The sequence below is a fragment of the Rhincodon typus genome, chromosome 5 (genome assembly GCF_021869965.1).
Source record: "Rhincodon typus isolate 14 chromosome 5, sRhiTyp1.1, whole genome shotgun sequence".
In the NCBI taxonomy this organism is placed as follows: Eukaryota; Metazoa; Chordata; class Chondrichthyes; order Orectolobiformes; family Rhincodontidae; genus Rhincodon; species Rhincodon typus.
The window spans coordinates 61,413,311-61,431,790 of record NC_063336.1 but is presented as its reverse complement, the minus strand read 5'-3'; the positions used below and the strand labels follow the sequence as shown (position 1 = coordinate 61,431,790).

Here is an 18,480-nt window from a genome sequence, read left to right as displayed (position 1 = left end):
TTTGATGCATATTATCCAATCCCTAGTGCCTTGTCTACATTAAGTGCCAATATTCTATCCAAGGCTTCTTCCTTATTACTTTTGAACTCCTATAGTGACAGACTTTCTCCATCTGTCACCATGGTCTGGATAGCATCCTCCACTTTTATAAAGACAACTGCAAAGCATTCATTTAAAACATCAGCTATGTGCCTTTCTTCATTTGTAAATTCCCTTTTAGGTCTCTGATCATCCCTATTCTTCCTCTAACCACTCTCTTACTCTTTATATGCCTATAGAAGAGTTTGGAATTTCCCTTTGTATTAGCTGCTCATCCTTTCATTGTTACTCTTTGTTTCTCTTATTTGCTTTTTCACACCTCCAGCCCCACTCCCTCAAACCTTTGGGATTCCTGTTGATTCCCAATTGCACCTACCTTTTATATCATCTGGAGAACTCTGGATTTGTTCGTCCTACCATTTCCCTGATAGGGAATATACTTCAACTGTAACTGAATCACCTGCTGTTTGAAAGTGGCCCATCATTTGGCTCCTCTTTTTCATTAAAACCTCTTGTTTTGGTAAACCCTACTCTTCAGTCAGCTCTGTTCTATCCCCTTAAAGTCAGTTGTCTGCCGATTGATTTTTCTTACTCTAGATTGTAGCATGTCATTTTCCAACACCATCCCGAACCTTCTGATACAATGTCACTGTCTCCTACATGTTAACACCTCCGAACCATGGCAGACTGGGCACCAAGAATCTCACTTGACACAACATTTTGACTGAAAATGGCTAATCTCCACTCCTGTACTGTACACTGAAATTAACTAGTCCTTTTCACTTGTCACCCTTTGTCTCCTGACTTTCGTCAACTCTTGGTTTGCAAGACTTCAGTTTTCTTACATTTGTTTTCCAATCCCTGCATAGCCTAAACAATCCTCCCTTGGTGACCTCCTCCAACTCCACAACACCCTAGGATACCTGCAATGTTCCAGTTTGGTCCTTTATTCCTCCCCAGGTTTAATCATTTAACTGCTGACACCTCATTCTGGTCTTAAGATGCTTCTGGTTAAGCTTTTAATCATGTTTTCCTTTTATGACTCTGTAAATTTTTGTTTGATAAGACCTCAAGAAGCATTTTGGGATGTTTTACCAGATTAAGTAAATTTGGTGTAATTTGCACATGTATATGAGCAAGTACATCACATTTTAGACAAAAAGAAGTCAGTATCCCATATACTATTACATACTATTTCCACAAAAAAAAGTGATTGTGAAACATTTCTAAAACCCCACTTCTGCTCTAACTATGAGAAAAATGTTGGTAAATGTAGTTTGTTGAATGAAGTGCAACTTGCACAGAAAAACTTGAATTCAATTGTACTGATTTTATAACAAGATGTATAACATTCAGAATCATAAAAATGCTGTCAAAGTCTGCATTTGGACTGTTGTGCAAATATTTGGGCATGCAACAATGATTAGTATGATGCGAATGATGATTTAGTTTACACAATGTCTTAAAATGTTTTGGCTGTAATCTATAATTAGTGAACAACTAAAATAATGAATTCAAAATTGGTATGTTTAATATAGCAACAATTTATGCATAACAGTAGTGTTTTAAATTTTGCTTCAAATCGTAATTAATACCCATTACATTGATCTGATCTGATCTGGGTCTACATGGAAATTCAAGCAAAGTTGCACCAATATGTGAGATCATCTATATATGTTTGCTGCAACATCTAATGCACGTGAAGGAAAGAAACTCATAAATCATTTCAGTTATACCATGCTTTTGGATATAAAAGTTAACATGTAACATTTAACTTTGAATGATTCTTGCATCAGGTTTCTTCAAGGTTCTTGCTGACCCATGCCCCTATGGTTGTATTGGTGATATTACAAAGTCAGTACGAATTGGGCATAACCGTTTGGGCCACCCTCACTTTTGCAGCAATGTGGATATTCAGGTGGATGACATCTTAATAAGCGAACACGAACATATAGTGATAAACTCTCTGGCCGAAGTGGATGGAGAGCAGTATGTGATTTGTACTGTTAACAGAGGAGATAAAAATGAGACAGTAAGGCTTCCATTGTCATATGAAGGAACATTTTACGAATGCGAAGATGACCAGTTTTATACACTGAAGGAGATTATAGAATGGAAGTTGCCTAAACACCGGAGGCGAGTTGTGAAGCTAGCAAAAACATTAATTGCTTGGGAACCAAATCCTTATAATGAGTATCTTCAAAATGACCTGAGCCTGGTGCCTGTGTATGAAATACAAGCAGTGATGAAATGTAAGCAAAACTTTGTATTTTTTGTCCATTATCTTCTAGTTATTATGTCAAACAAATGGTTGGAGATTTTCTGCTTTTGCACTTGCCCCCCTGCAATTTAGAGATCAGTATGATGAACAGACAGAAAATGTGGGTTAAGAATGAGAAAAAGGAAAATACTGACCAATTTGTTAGTGGTTTATCACAGTCATTCTGTTACAAAATCATAAGTGAACACTTGCTATAACAAAGGTCAGTTGTAATGTAGGATGGAGTGTCCAAGCAAAATCTAAAATCTGCTCTCGACAAAAAGAACAGTGTAGACATTTAAGATGGACAAAGTTAGTGGAATCTCTGCTGTTTCCATTCTCAATTTAAAAGAAGGTAATTACTAATCAGGCAAGCATTAAAAATTTGTAGAATTTCATAAGTGCTTTGCTGAGATCCTTCCCCCACATATAGATTTTGGGTCATCTAACAAATGCAACTTAATAAATTTTTAAAAATTTAAATGGTGCACAGCTCATTCTGGTCACCTATATGAATCTTGATTTATCTGAACCCGTTTTCAAATAAACCTACAATCTACGCATGAGCTTGCTTGACCTTGCATGATCTTTGGATCTTCAGTAATTCCCAGTTACTGGTTCATTTGTGAATGGGTAACTACTTTCTATGCTTTGTACTCTGAACTCAAAGCAGTACCCACTAGGAGCAGAAGTTCAGGATTATGCTCACAGACGTGCTGTAACTTTTTGTCTGGTACAAGTATAGGAGTAATTCCTCAAGTTCCCGCAGGCAAACCTGCATCCTTGTGTTAACTTGGAGATGCAGACGTTGAAAGTTCAATAAATGTATATTTGATATCTAGATCTGTGATTTATTTATGTAAAGATGAGTCAAAAGAATAAGATTAGTGTTGCAATGATTCTCGCTTTGGAAAGCAGGAAAATTGCAGGAAGAAATTGTAGATTAAATGTAACACCGTGGCTGCACAGAGCAGCTAAGTAGAATTTGACAAGTTGTTCCACATGTGACCATTTTGTTTTAAGGTCATTTATTTCCCACCAGTGTCAGGGCACAAATATCACATTTTATCCCCATTTTTATCTTATGATTCACACATCTGTCACTTGCTACCATAAAAGATTTTCAGCAATTGTAGAAACTATGTGTAGAAAGAGAGAAAAAGTGAAGCTGAATAAAGAACAACAAAGTAACCAGTAGTTATGCAGGGGAGTATCAATGTTTTGAAGTGGCAATGCTCAAGTTCAATACCTGTGGTTCTGTTTTTATTCTATTAGTTGTATTTTAAAAGTGGAAAGGTATTTAGTGGGCAAGGGAAGTGTTGCTTTGGAAAACCTTTGCATTGTTGTTGTGCATCTGCCAGCATCAGCAGTTGTCCATTTGGCTTCTGCTGCATGTTTCAGAGAAAGAAAATAGAGGTGTTGGGAAGGGTGTAATTAAAATGTGGCTTCTAGAATGCACTTCTTGAATCCAAAATGTGACAAATAATCTTGTGTGTTTCAGTGAAGATGAAAAACTGATTTTTTTTCTCTTAATTATTTCCTTCAGTCCGAAAGGAAATTGTACACATACCATCTAACCTTGATGTAGAGGTTGTAGATGTGACAGAACTTTATGATGTTAACTCCTTTGTACAGCCTCTGTCATTAATTGACGTTTTTAAAAGACCAGATGAAGACTTCCCCATGTTGGCTGAAATAATTGAGTGCCCTGACCACCAGCACATTTACAATTCCCTGAAAGCAGGAAGAGTAATAGTTATTCACGAGAAACACTTTGCCAAGAAAGCGATTGCATCTGAGAACAGGAGCGATTTGAATAAAAAGCACTTTTTAATTCCTAAAACCTACAAAGGACGATTCAAAAGAAGACCGAGAGAGTTCCCTACAGTGTATGATCTGAAGCTTGCTATAAACAGCAATGACCACTTGCATGTTATTGCAACAAAGATGTTTGAATCTGATTATGCAGAGTTTTCACCTGTGGAAGTGGGTGACCAATTTCTCGTTTATCAATGCCAGAGCATTGAAGTCAGCTGTGAAGGAGATAAACGGATAGTTGAAGCACTGGCTTGTGAAAAAATTGTGGGAAAAGACTATGAACAAGTCCTTCTTCCTACATACATGGAAGGAAGCTTTGTTGAAGTCATCCATGATAAAAAGCAATACAATATTTCTGACATTTGCGAACATTTTAGCCTTCCCTTTAATGTTAAAGTATCCGTAAGAGATTTGTCAATCAATGACAATTTGGCAGCCTTGCCTTCATTACGAATTGAGGAAGAAATTGTGGATCCATGCTTACTGGTGAGCATGCTGGACAATCCATCAGAATGTTTCAAAATTCCAGTTCACAGAGTAAATCTGTCTGTACAAGTGTTACAGGAGCCAGCAGTAAATGTTCCATGTTCTACTCCGAAAACCATTGTCGAAGAGATCAGCGAAGACTTGTATTACATGATGCGGAGATATGAAAATTCCACATTGCATCCTCCTCCCCGTCCTCCAAAGAAACCTCAGTCACCTATATCATCAACAAAAACATTGAGGCTGTATCCACCTCAACCTCGAAAACTGAACCCCCATAAGTCTCCAAAGGTAAGGCAATTCTTCCTATCAAAGAGGGACAGCAATATTGAGGATTTAAAATTGTTTACACGAAGCAGTCACTTCCATTTAAAAGCAAAAGCAATGAAAATCCAAACCTTTAAAATGACTGGAGTGGAGTACGTCATGTTGGTGTGCCAGTGTCTTTCCACAGAAGGCCATTAGAAAAAACAGCTTGGCTGAGAAAGTCTGTTAATTATGTAGTTGAGACGTACAGAGTAGAAAGATCCCAAGGGGTGAGTCAGGGCAGAATGATAATGAAAGTACCACGGTCTGAGAGTCTTGTTTCTCAGGAGAAGCAAAGCTCAGTAATTATTCTGGATTTCTACTCAGAAAAATGATTTTGGAAGTGTATTTGGCCAGCTATGGGGCAAGGAGGGTCTTTACCGCCTCATCCCTCACCCACCTGTTGAGTAGCTTTATCTCAGTGAAAGGTGTAAAATTCTCAGAGGAGTTGACAGGATAGATGTGAGAGGATGATTCCCCAGACTGTAGCGTTTGGAAGCAGGAGTCATAGTCTCAAGGTCAGGAGGAGGTAATTTAGGACTGAGATAAAGATTTTTTTTTCACTAAGAGTGATGTAAATCTTTGGATTTCTCTACCCTAGTGATGTATGGAAACTTGATCAAAGAGTATATTCAGACTGGGATTGATTTTATTTTGGACATGAAGGGAATTGCAGGACACAAGGATAAAGCAGGAAAGTTCAGCCATCATGTTACTGAATGGTGAACAGGCTGGGGGAACCATCTGGCCTATAGCTGCAGAGAATTTCTGTTTTCTTGCAGAAGTCAAAGCTTGAGTAATTGTTACTTGGGTAAAGTAGAGGAGGGTTTGTGGAACATACCTAGCAATGTGTTCAGTAGGGAGGGAGGACAATTTACGGTTGTGGGGATGATAGTTGAAATCGTAACTCAAACACAAGATTGTCTTTGGAAAGCTTATAAAACATGTGTTGAATCGAAAGTGTTGTGTGGAGGATATTTTTTGGTATTTGCTGGTATTTGGTTTTTTTTCTTTAGTTCAAGAAGCCAGAAATAAATTGTTTTAGTGTGACAATATTTTATATTGCAGTTACTATATTTATAAAATATGTGAAGAACACGCTCCCATTTCTTAAATAATTATATAGCTTTTAATATATTAAGCTGTACTAAGAACAAAGCATAATGCAATTACATAGGGCAGAATTGAATGGTTAGTTCGGGGGTGAGGGGAGCCCATCCTCAATTTGGAACCAGTTAGAACCTCACCATGGTCATTTTCTGGATGTCTGATGGGATTGAATCAGGTGCTCACCTGTCGTTGCATTTCCAACTCCTGTAAGGAGAATTTCACCCTGGAAACCCTGTTGTGGGGTGGCAGAAGCCAGCAGTGCTCTATTATCAACAGTGCCACCAGTAGTGGTGGCTACAGCTGGTATTACAATTCAGCTTAGACCAGGTATCAATGATGGAGCAAAAGGAAAAGGTATTTGGAGAGGTTGCATCAGGACCCAAAAGGGAGATTTAATTGAATTAAATGATTTTTTTTATTCACTCGTGGGATGTGGGTATTGCTGGCTGGCCAGCATTTATTGCCTGAGATAGTAAGAACTGCAGATGCTGGAGAATCCGAGACAACAAGGTGCAGAGCTGGATGAACACAGCAGGCCAAGCAGCATCATAGGAGCAAAAAGGCTGACGTTTCAGGCCTAGACCCTTCATTGCCTGACGTTAGTTACCTCTGAGAAGGTGATGTTGAGGGGAGTAGGAAGGGGGCAGTTTCCCTGCAGGTTCCTCTGTTGCTGCTGCTGGATCCCTCTAGTGGAACAGGGTGCTTCTACCACCCCATGCCAGACTTTAATGGCTGCAATTAGCCTCCAGGTGGGAAGGCATTATCAAGTTTTCCTACTCAGAACTAAGTCAGAATGCAGTCAGGCAATAGGGTCTCCAGTCTTCACCTTGCTGTCTGGTCACCGCACCTCCACCCCATCCAGATCCATTTATAGAATCAAAGAATCATACAGTACAGGAAATGCCAAGGGTCCATCAAGTCTGAATCGACAAAACACTACTCTAAATCTACACTAGTCCCACTTTCCAGCACTTGACCTTGAATGTTATGATATTTCAAGTGGTCATCCAAGTAATTTTTGAAGGTTGTGAGCATTCTCACCTCAACTACCTTCCCACCAGTACATTCCAGATACCAGCCACCCTCTGGGTGAAAACCTTTGCCTACAAATCCCTCTGAATCTCCTGCCTTTTACCTTAAAACCATGCCCCCTTGTTATTGACCATCATCAACTAATTCAAGCTCAACTGAAAAAAAAACATGCATTTTTGATGAAAATACAGTATTGAAAATTTTGATGGAAGTTGAGGAATTGTGGCACTTTTGAAGATTTTTGCATTCAATATCAGGCCCTATCAATCCTATGTTGCATAAAACATAGCCAAATATGTAGTAACGGTGCACCTATACCTCTCCAACAAACAGATTAAAGTAATGCTATCCAGTATAATGTAATTAATAATTTTATTTAAAATTATTTATCTGGCACTTTAACAATCCTACTATCCCTAATTTCTAAACAAATCTAATGTGAACTTGTAGCTAGTTATACATTGTGTAGCCTGTGACTTCAAACAGTATTTACTTTAAGTCAATTCTCAAAATTCCAACTGTTAATGCAACCTCTTAGCCTGGCAATTTGTGCTGAAATATGGCACTTTTATATTCTGTTCACATGCTGATTGAGTAGCTGGATTCATGACACAAATGTATTTCACGCAACTGTCAGACAAAAAGAAAAATAATAAGACTATAATCTTTCAGTCCAGTCTGGGTTTAAACCTTTATCTCATATTCTCTAAAACCTTTTAATCCAGTTTCTTAAAATGAGATTTTTTAACTTACCAAGACATGAATGAGGTATGAAATTTTAGTGCATTTATAAAGACAAAGTTAATAATACTTGTAAGCTATACAAGACCAAAATGATTGCATGTTAATAGATTAAAAAGGAGAGAAAATTACATCAAGACATGAATGGAATTTTACAAAAGCGTTCATTCATGGGATGCAGGCTTCACTGGTTAGGCTAACATCTATTGTCCATCCCTAAGTGCTGTTGAGAAATAGGTGAGCTGCCTTCTTGAACTGCTACAAGTCTAGAGATGTGACAGTGGTGTTAGGGAGGGAGTTCCAAGATTTTGTCCCTGCAGCAATGAAAGAATGACAATCTAGTTCCAAGTCAGGATGGTATATGACATGGAGGGGAACTTGCAGGATATGGTGTGATTCAATGCATCTGCTGCCCTTGTGCTTGTAGGTGATAGGATTTGAGAGTTTGGAAGGTGCTGTTCAGTGATCCTTGATAAATTGCTGTAGTGCATTGTGTGTGTCAGTAGTGGAGGGAGTGAATGCTTAAGGTAGTAAATGGGGTGCCAATCAAATGGTTCGCTTTGACCTTTGTTTTTTAGAACCATCATTCAAAAATGTGTTTTAAAGCAGTTTTTAAAGGGGAGAAAATCAAGATTTTTTGAGGGACCTCCAGGTAATTGGTTGAGACAGCAGTTTCTCCCATTACTGATGAAATGAAGGACAAGAATGCACAGAAGGCCATACTTGGGTTGAAGTACACAGGCTGAGATATGAAGCTTCAGAATATTGCAAAGGTAGAGAAGGGAGACATCATGGATGGATTTGTAAATGAGGAAAAGGATTTTTAAGTTGATGCTTTAGAGAACAGGGAGCCTAGTAAAGTTTACTGAAGACAGTACTAATGAGAAAATGAACATCCTGTTGGATGAAGGTGGAGGAACTCAACAGGGTGCAAAGAGAGCATTGAAAGACATGATTTAACTAACATGTAGTTTTCAAATCATTACTTATAGATTACACGATTATTCAGTCAGAAACCACACAACACCAGGTTATATTCCAACAGGTTGATTTGGAAACACAAGCTTTTGGAGCCTTACCCTTGTGTTTTCAAATAAACATGTTGGACTCTTACCCAGTGTCATGTGATTTCTGCTTTGTCCACCCCAGTCCAAAACCAGCACCTCTACATCATGATTATTCAGTGTTATAATATTCTGTGGGGTTTTTTTGGTACAGCTTACCACTGTCTTTTATTTTTAAATTAGCATTCACCAATGGAAATGCCAAGAAGCAAAGCTAAATCTCAGAAGTACATCCCTAACATTACTGCAAAGCCAGAAAATATTCTTCAAAGTGTAACAATTACAGACCACTTGAAAGAAAGAACAGACTACGTTTCACCAGAAGCAGACACGGTATTGCTGAAAGGTATGTAATATGTGAATTGCACCTGCACTTTCAGGAGTCAAAAGTCAGAATGTGTTGGTATAATTTGAGGGATGCACACTATCAGATGAATTCACATCCAGTATTCGGATTCTGTTTTAGGCTTCCTTACAAAGCAACTGATCTTCTTTCAAGACAAGGCCATGGTTTTAAATTTAAACCATATTTATTAAATTAAACTGCAGTTACCAGCTGTGACCAGTTTGGGTTAGATGAATTTGAAGATAAATCAGAAGTTCCCAAATTCAGTTTCAGAAAGAATGAACTCAGTGAGCTACTGATCTATATATAAGTGTTGATTCTCCAAGCAGTGAAATTGGCATTTATTTTGATCATAAAATGAGAATATGCCTGATACTGGTGAAAGAAATCACTCGGGTTCATCCAGCATTTTGAGTTCTAATAGTTAGCTAAGGTATTCAGTTGAATTTGTGAGTGACACATTGATTCCTGATACAATTTTATAAAAATATTTGTGTATCTTTGCATGTGTAGGTACTGTATGTAACAATGAGGACTTGCACAAAACATTCTTTTTTAATTATTTAGCTGAAGTCTGAAGCTGCTGTAGTGCATATGATGAGCAACATATTGAGATTGTTGCATTATGTAACCTATAATTGTGCTCTGCTTCTGTGTAGCAATATAATAATGTGTGCTGCATGTCTGCTAAACATGATATTAACATTTCCCTATGTCATTGTTACTTGTAATTATTCCCTTGTATGACCCTGCCACCTTTCTCAGTGATTGTGTTACTATGCTGTATGGTTTACTGCTTGTTCTCCAGCAGCAAATGTTATGATGCTCATTAGCCAGGGCTTTCAAGGCCAGTGATTGCCAAAGTGTACAGTGGACCCCAGAGTTCTGTTGGGATTGGGAATCATATTTAGGTGGGAAATAGTGAGATGAAATGATCTAAGATTCCCTGAATTTTGACCTTGGTTCAATGCTGATTGCAGAAACAAGCAAACATAATTTCTATAAAATCTGGCTCATTTGCCCAGATAGAAAGCTCATGAACCAATGAAATACTGAATTATCGATTTTGTCTCTCCAAATCTGAATGAATGAACCAGAATCAAAGCAGCTAGAAATATAAGCAGAAATTTGAGACAAGAACGTCTACTGAAAACCCCAAAGACACTGTCAGTATGTATATGCAAAACATGCACGCACAGTGGCCTGCCAGTGACATCACTCCGTTCCGCTCATATTTATTGGCTTACTTGGGTGGCGCCATGATTTTACTGGCAGAACATTTCACAAAGTGTGCATGTGCAGAACTTTGCACATGCTCAATGTGAACCTTTCATGGTTGTTAGGTGGCACAGCCTTTTTTGAATCATTTACGAGGTCAGGTAGCATCAGCAGGGTGTTGACATTTTGAGTTGTAATGATAGGTCATAGACCTGAAACCATAACTCTGCTTGTCTCTCCAAATACACTTCCTGACCAGTTAAGTATTTTCAGCACTTTCTGTCTTTATTTCAGATTTCAGCATCCAGCATATTTTGCCTTTATAGAAGAAATCAAAGCCAGTAAGGGCAGTGTCAGGAGAGATGTTTGTAACTTTCAGCTGGTCTGCTACTGGGGTGTGGATTAATTACCTATATCTCTGACATGTTGATGATGAGCTGTATAATGTACAGATATATGTATTACATACCTGGCTTGTATTTTTTATTCCTCGAGCAAATTGACAGAAATACAGCACTGCATTAATTTTGAAAGTTTCTGATCCATTTTTATAAATCCACGAGTTAAAGGGATATGCTCGATTATGTGAGTGAATAACAATAAATAACTTGATAACAAGTTATCAATAACATCAAATAAATCACAAAAAATATACAGTGGCTATTAAAATAAGAAATCCTATATCTCAGACCATTAATTAGGAATTGAGATGTAGTTGGTGATAGAGTAATTTGTAAAACAGTTTGTGCCCATCTGTTTTGCAAACTTGCACATTTAAACTCCAAGTTTCCCTTCTGCAAAATTTTGAAGGTCCACTTACTGTGTGCTTGAACTTTCCCTAGCCTTCTGTTCTTCACTTTCCATTAGCCCCATAAATGAATTGTCATTTGCTGGATCATTCAGTTTCCATAGACTGCTAGATTCTACACTCTGACATCCATCAGTGTCCTGGTCCGCTCCCTGAACTTCACTGACAGCCTTGTACTGTTCACCATTTTAGTTTCCAATCCAGCAAAAAGTTGCAGAAAAGAGAATGTGAAAAGAAACGAAGGAATAGGATGAGAATAAAAATGTAACGAGCTGAGAAAAGAAATGCAATGTTGAGATTTAGCAGGTAATAGGGAAAGCAAAAGGAACGTTAGCCTTCATTTCAAAGTGAATGGAGTATAAAAGTAAGGAGGTTTTGCTAAAATTATACAAGATACTAACCAGACCACAGCTGGAATACTGTGAATGGATTTGGGCCCTTTCTGTAAGGAAAGATATGAATTGGCAAAGGAGGGAGTCCAGAGAAGCTTCACTAGGCTGATACCAGGGTGGAGGGACTGTCTTATGAGAAAAGGTTGAGTAGGTTGGGCCTGTACTCAGTGGAATGTAGAAAAATGAGAAACATACAAGATTTGTATATGATTTGACAGGGTAGATGCAAAGAAGTTGGTTCCCCTTATAGCAGAGTCTAGGACCTGTAGGCATAAAAGTGACCACACATTTAAGACAGAGATGAGGAGTAATTTCTTCTCTGAGAGGGTAGTGAATCTATGTAATTCTTTATCACAGAGGGCCATCAAAGCTGGATCATTAAATATATTCAAGGTTAAGGTACATGGATTTTTAATCAACAAGGAAATCAATAGTTATTGGGAAAAGCTGGATAAGTGGAGTTGAGGATTATCAGATCAACCATGATTTCGTTGAATGATGGAGCAGACTTGATGGGCCCAATAGCCTACTTTCTGCTCCTACATCTTATGGGATTATACAGAGATAGAAATTAAAAGAAGAACTTGAATAAACCATTCAACCAATTAACCTCATATCCCATGCAGGCAAACTCTTAACAAATCTGTATCTCCACTCCATTTAACTACCCTTGATACCGATTTTTAGAAGGAAACAAAAAAATAAACAGAAAGCAGATAAACAAAAGCAGAATGGCAGAGAAAGAGAAACAGAAATGGAGGCAAGAAGAAAAAGAGGAGTGTGAGAGAGAGTGACAGACAGTGACATTTTCAATCTCGAGAATATACTAGAGATGGGGTCGGGGGGAGAATGATTTGCTGTTGAAAAAGTTTGAGAATCATTGCTATTGAATTCCATTATGATGCCTGCACTAAAAGAAAATTGCCAAGCGGTGCCATAACAATCAAATGGTAATATTCGTGAATTTTTCAACTACTACCATAAGAGACTTGGCTTTCTTGTTAGTCATTTGTGTAAACCATGCCTTTAAATCTTTTCTTTAGCCAAAAGCCTTCCTTTAGATCTTGAAAAAATGGATTTGTCTGACAAACATGACTATGAATATATTGATGACAATAAAGTCGAAGACTTAAGGAAGCAATTGAACGAAAATGACCATCAAAACAGGAAAAACTGCAAGAAGAAGAGAGGTGAGGTTAACGCTTTTGTCTTCAAATTAGATGAATAGTTTGCCTTTGAAACAGAAATATAATTTGTATCAACTTAGCTGTCAGAGTAATAGTGAAGCTAATGATGCTTACCATCGCGTGTACATAGTACAGCAGCATCAGTCAAGGGAATGTAAAACGGGAAAGTCCAAAAGTTGCTGTCCAAGATTCATCACGACACAATTACCTTCATATAACGATACTTTGCTCTGCAATGAAAAAAGGAAGACTCTTGTCGTTTCAAACATAGGTTACAAATTTAATGTCCTGTTAAGTGCTCATTGCCGCAAGTCACACCCTCAAGTTCTGAAACTGGTGTACTACAAGAGTGAATCCAATTGCATCAAGTTTTCATTTTTGTTAGCAATATTAAAATTATACATAGTTGCTTATCCTGGTTTTTCAGAACCCAGAGGTTCTGTTTTGCTCACCTTGACATTATCAATTTACACTTTCATCAAATTGCAGAGCACAATATTCTAAAACCCTAATGTGCATAATCACTGTTAACATAAGGCCCGCTTAGAAACCCTCATAAAGAAATTTATGCCCAGTGTCTCAGCTTCTAACCTAATAGTTGGTGATTTTGAGTGACCGGTAGTTCTATACAGCTGAAGTTAGTTTTATTGCTTTTAACATGAGGGAGATTGAGCTGGGTGGGCAGTTATTCAGGTTGAGCAATCATCTAACATCATGGGCAGCAGTTGTTGCAGTCAGTGGCTAAAAGCATCCCATCCTGTCTGCTCTCAGGGTCTGAGATCATGCTGTGGCAAATTAGTAACAAACACATTAATGGACTCATTAAAGTCCACTTCAGCGAAGACATGTACCAGCTGGGTACCTTTGTTATGAATGTTGCACAGCATGAGTTCAGCCTTGTGCATCAGTGCATACATTTTGTGAGAAGGGAATGTACAAGGTACTTAGTAAGTAACTATAGTCACAATTTGGAAATCAGCCCAAAAATAGAAATGACAGAGGTGACTGTTTTGGGCACTTGATTCTGAACACTAATCTTTATGACAATCCAAAGAGCTTCTACAAGTACATTAAGAGCAAAAGAGCTACTAGAGAGAGAGAATAGGGTCCCTTAAAGGGATTATTGACTCAACGAGGTCATCTATGTTGTGAACCTCAGGAGATGGGGGAGATACTAAATGAATATTTCATGTCAGTTTTTACTGTGGAGAAAGAAATGGAGACTAAGGAATTTGGGGAAACAAATATTGATGTTTTGAAAACAGTTGGCATTACAGAAGAGGAAGTGCTGGAGGTCTTAGAGAACATAAAGGTGGATAAATCTCCAATTCCTGATCAAGAGTTTCCCAGGACGTTGTGAGAAATTAGGGAAGAAGTTGCAGGGACACCCTAGCAGAAATATTTATATCATCTATAATCACGGGTGAGGTGCTGGAGGACCAGAAGGTGGCTAATGTTGTGCCTTTATTTAAGAAAGGCTGTAAGGAGAAGCCTGGGAACTATAGACTGGTGAGCCTGACATCGGTAGTTGGTAAGTTGATGGAGATGTCTCTGAAAGATAGGATTAACATGCATTTGATGAGGCAAGCACTGATTAGGATAGTCAGCATGGCTTTGTGGATGGGAAATTGTGTCTCACAACCTTGTTTGAGTTTTTTAATGAAGTAACCAAGAAGATTGATGATGGCAGAGCGGTAGATGTTGTTTATTTGGACTTTAGTAAAGCCTTTGACAAACTTCCACATGGTAGACAAACTGGTAAAGTTAGATCAAATGGATTTAGGTTGAGCTTGCCAATTGGGTACAAAATTGGCTTTATGGTAGGAGATAGAGGGTGGTGGTGGAGGGTTTTTTTTTTTGAACTGGAGGCCTGTGACCAGTGATGTTCCACAGGGTTGGGTCCACTTTTGTTTGTCATTTTATAAATGATTTGGATGAGAATGTAGGAGGCATGGTTCGTAAGTTTGTGGATGACACCATAGTTGGTGGTATAGTGGACAGTGAAGAAGGTTATCTAAGATTATAAAGGGGTCTTGATCAATTGGATCAATGGACTGAGGACTGACAGTTGGAGTTTAATTTGGATAAATGCGAGGTATTGCAAACAAGGGCAGGAGTTGTACAATTAATGTGTTGTAGTGTTGTAGAGCAGAGAGACTGAGAAGTCCAGGTACATAATTCTTTGAATTTTGCTTCACAGATAGACAGGGTGTTTAAGAAGGTGTTTAGCGCACTTGCCTTCATTGCTCAGACCTTTTGAGTATAGGAGCTGGGAGTCATGTTGAGATTGTACAGGATGTTGGTGAGGCCTCTTCCTGTGTGCAGTTCTGGTCACTTTGCTTTAGGAAGCACATTATTTAATTGGAGAGGGTTCTGAAAAGATTTACCGGGATGTTGCTGGGAATGGAACGTTTGAGATATAAAACTGCGACTTTTTTTTACTGGAGTGTAGGAGGTTGAGGGGTTACCTTATTGAGATTTATAAAATCATGAGGGGCATAGATAGGGTGAATAGCAGGGGTCTTTTCCCTAGAGTAGGGGAGTTCAAAATGGGATGGCATATTTTTAAGGTGAGAGGAGAAAGTTTTAAAAAGGAAATGAGGGGCAACGGTTTTACACAGAGAGTGGTTCATGTGTGGAATGAACAACCAAAGGAAGTGGTAGATACAGGTACGGTTACAATATTTAAAAGACATTTGGATCAGTACATGAATAAGAAAAGTTTGGAGGGATATAGATCAAATGCAGACAGGTGAGACTAGTTTAGTTTGGGAACGTGGTCAGTGTGGATAGGTTGGACCAATGAGTCTGTTTCCATGCTGTATGACTCTTAAAAGACAGAGAATGAGTTGGTGAGAAGCTGCCAGCACAGGGAAAAACTAGCAAAGCTAAGGACGGGGGTTTCTGCTGAATTTAGTAGCAGGAGCTTATTTTAAAAAGAGGTTCCTGATCCTCCTGACAGCAGCTCAAAGTTACAGGCCACTTGCTGGGTAGAAAAACAACAGGGGACCACAAACGAAGACGTTTGGGTTTGATGCCTGGCAATCAGGAGGGGAAGGAAGCAACAGATCAGGGCTTGGGGAAAGAGGAGGTGTTCGGGTCACAGAAGGTGAGCATATTTACTACATACAGTCAGTTATTGGGACTTGGATAGAATTAGGGTTGTCTGGGTGGTAAAGCAGCCTCAATTACCAGTGGGAGGTTAGAGGTTAAAGGTTTCCTTGTGGTACTGGAAGGGCATTTCTGCCTCCCCTGGCCCTCCGTGTAGTTCCTTTCATGAACAGGAACTGTATTTCCCTTTCACTGGCTCTGTAAAACCTGACTGGCAACAGTTCAGATAAATTGCTCACTGGGAACTTGTCTTAAATAAGCCTTTCCAAGACAGGAGCTTTGCATAGTTCAAATCACACCATTGCAGTAATGGTAATGGGCACATATTCTGAATAATGAGTTGTGTTCCCTATCTTTTAAAGTTTCATTTCCCTTCCCATCCTCCTCCTACCTGTAGTGGGAGATTGCAAGAAGTATGGAATGCAGGAGAAAGGTCATAGCTTGAAGCCAGCACATGAAATGAGGTTTGCAATGGTATCATTGTACAAAGGGAAGTTGTATTAATGGAAAGAAATAAATTTGTTTCTCACTTATTCTCCGTGTTCCTCCAATCAAGATAAAACAGTTTAACAATTCATTCCAAGTCTTCTGAGTGGTTACTGTGCAGCCTAGATCGCTACGGATTGAAATTGTTACACAAAACAAAGAACAATACAGCACAGGAACAGGCCCTTCAGCCCTCCAAGCCCGCAGTGATACATTTTGGCCTTCCATACTAAAACTGTCTTCAATTACAGGATCCATATCCCCCTATTCCCTTCCTATTCATGTATTCACCCAGGTGCTTCTTGAATGCTGCCATTGTGTCTGCTTCCACCACCTCCTCTGGCAGCGTGTTCCAGGCACTCACCATCCTTCATGTGAAAAACATGCCTTGTGCATCTGTTTTAAACTCATCCCACCTTGCACCCTGAATCTGTCTCCCCTAGTAATTGACCCCTCCACCCTGAGAAAAAGTGTCATACTTTCCACTCTATCCATGCCATTCAAAACCTTATAAACTTCTATCAGGTCGCCTCTCAGCCTCCTGCGTTCCAGTGAAAACAAGCCCAGTCTATTCAACCTTTCTTCATAGCTAAAATCCCTCATACTGGGTAGCACCCTGGTAAACTTTTTCTGCACCCATCCTGGGTGCTGTTGTTGTATCGCAGTTGCCATAAAGGGACAATGCTCAGTCCAAAAAACAACCCTCCACCACCACCACCCTCTACAGTGTCATAGAGTCATACAGCACAGAAACAGACCCTTCAGTCCAACCAGTCCATGCTGAACATAATCCCAAACTAAACTAGTCCTACCTGCCCGCTCCTGGCCCATATCCCTCCAAACCTTTCCTAGAATTAGATCAAAATGTTTTGTGCACCTCAGCTTAAAATAACTGATAAGCAAATCATTGTTGGCTGTGTCAGGTTAAATGTACAATATGGGTATTATCATTGGGTCCATTACGTCAGAAAATATCTTTGCTCAAAGGCAGACCTGTCAGACACAAAGACAGCAGCCTTGGCATTTTCTGATGATTGCCTTTAAAACTCCTTCAGCTACAATGCAGCCCCAACCTCCTGCCATGTAGCCCCTTGTTTGCTAGAATGCAGGCACACTGGGTAACAGTGTCAAAATCGCTGTATTTTTGTAAGACCTACCACTAATTGGCTCCCAATTAGTTTGATTGGATTCCTGCTACTGTAAGGATTTTGTCAACACATTTACGTGCTCACCTCAATGAGGGAGGTGCATATCGCGTAGCCAGTTTGATTATTTTGTTTCAATTAATTTTCCCGCTTTCCCCCTTCTACGCTATCATGAACCCAACTGCTGACCTGTTTTTGATATCTCCTGGCCGATAGCATCTCCAACAGAGAACAAAGCCTGTCATTCAGGGTTGGTTCCAGATGAGGAAACTGCCTGCATGTCAAAGTCAAATGCTATGACCTTCAAACAGCAAAGCAAAGGGCAAGTAGGATTACAGAATTTCCCAAACAAAACGACTGCAACTTTCAATCTCCTTTCATCTCAAAATCCACACAAGTTCATGGTTGGCGCTAATGTCTTAAAATGGCTACTTTAAGTGCTCTAACATAAATTGGGCAGTGACCAAAAGTGAAGTGTCAGGAACTGCCCCAGTTTGTATTTGGTTGTTATGCATTGAAAAGCAACTCCTAACTTGTAAAGATATGTTTTATGAATGACCTTTCAAAGAAAAATTTTCCTATACAGCAATGAGAAATAGGAGATCCTCAACTGTCCTTTAATGTATAGCCCTGATAATTTCTCCACTCCCCATTTTAGCCACTGCAGTCCTTGCCTATGTCTTGCAGTCAGGCCAAAAATGGGTTGAGATAAATATCTATCACAATCTGTACAGTCTGTTCTGATTTAATCTTCTATTTGTATCTCAATTTTAGACAGCCATTAAGGAGAATGAACATGAAAAATGTCTTCAAGAACTCAAGCAGGCATCTGGTTGTGAAAAAAGCAGTCTTCTGGCTAAAGTTTTACATTATTTTTTCCCTCCAGAACCCAAATTTGTAAAGTTTGATTAAATTTCTGTTGAACTTAGAA

At 39.0% G+C, this 18,480-nt stretch overlaps 1 protein-coding gene across 1 annotated transcript in view; it reads left to right on the top strand.

Annotated features, from left to right (window-relative positions):
* themis (thymocyte selection associated) overlaps positions 1 to 18,480 on the top strand; it is a 46,830-nt gene extending 28,350 nt beyond the window's left edge. The window contains exons 3-7 of the mRNA XM_048597207.1: positions 1,836 to 2,291; positions 3,846 to 4,894; positions 9,040 to 9,202; positions 12,664 to 12,810; positions 18,324 to 18,480. Coding sequence (XP_048453164.1) covers positions 1,836 to 2,291; positions 3,846 to 4,894; positions 9,040 to 9,202; positions 12,664 to 12,810; positions 18,324 to 18,334 — 1,826 coding nt within the window. The 3' untranslated portion in view covers positions 18,335 to 18,480. The remainder of the gene's footprint in view (positions 1 to 1,835; positions 2,292 to 3,845; positions 4,895 to 9,039; positions 9,203 to 12,663; positions 12,811 to 18,323) is intronic.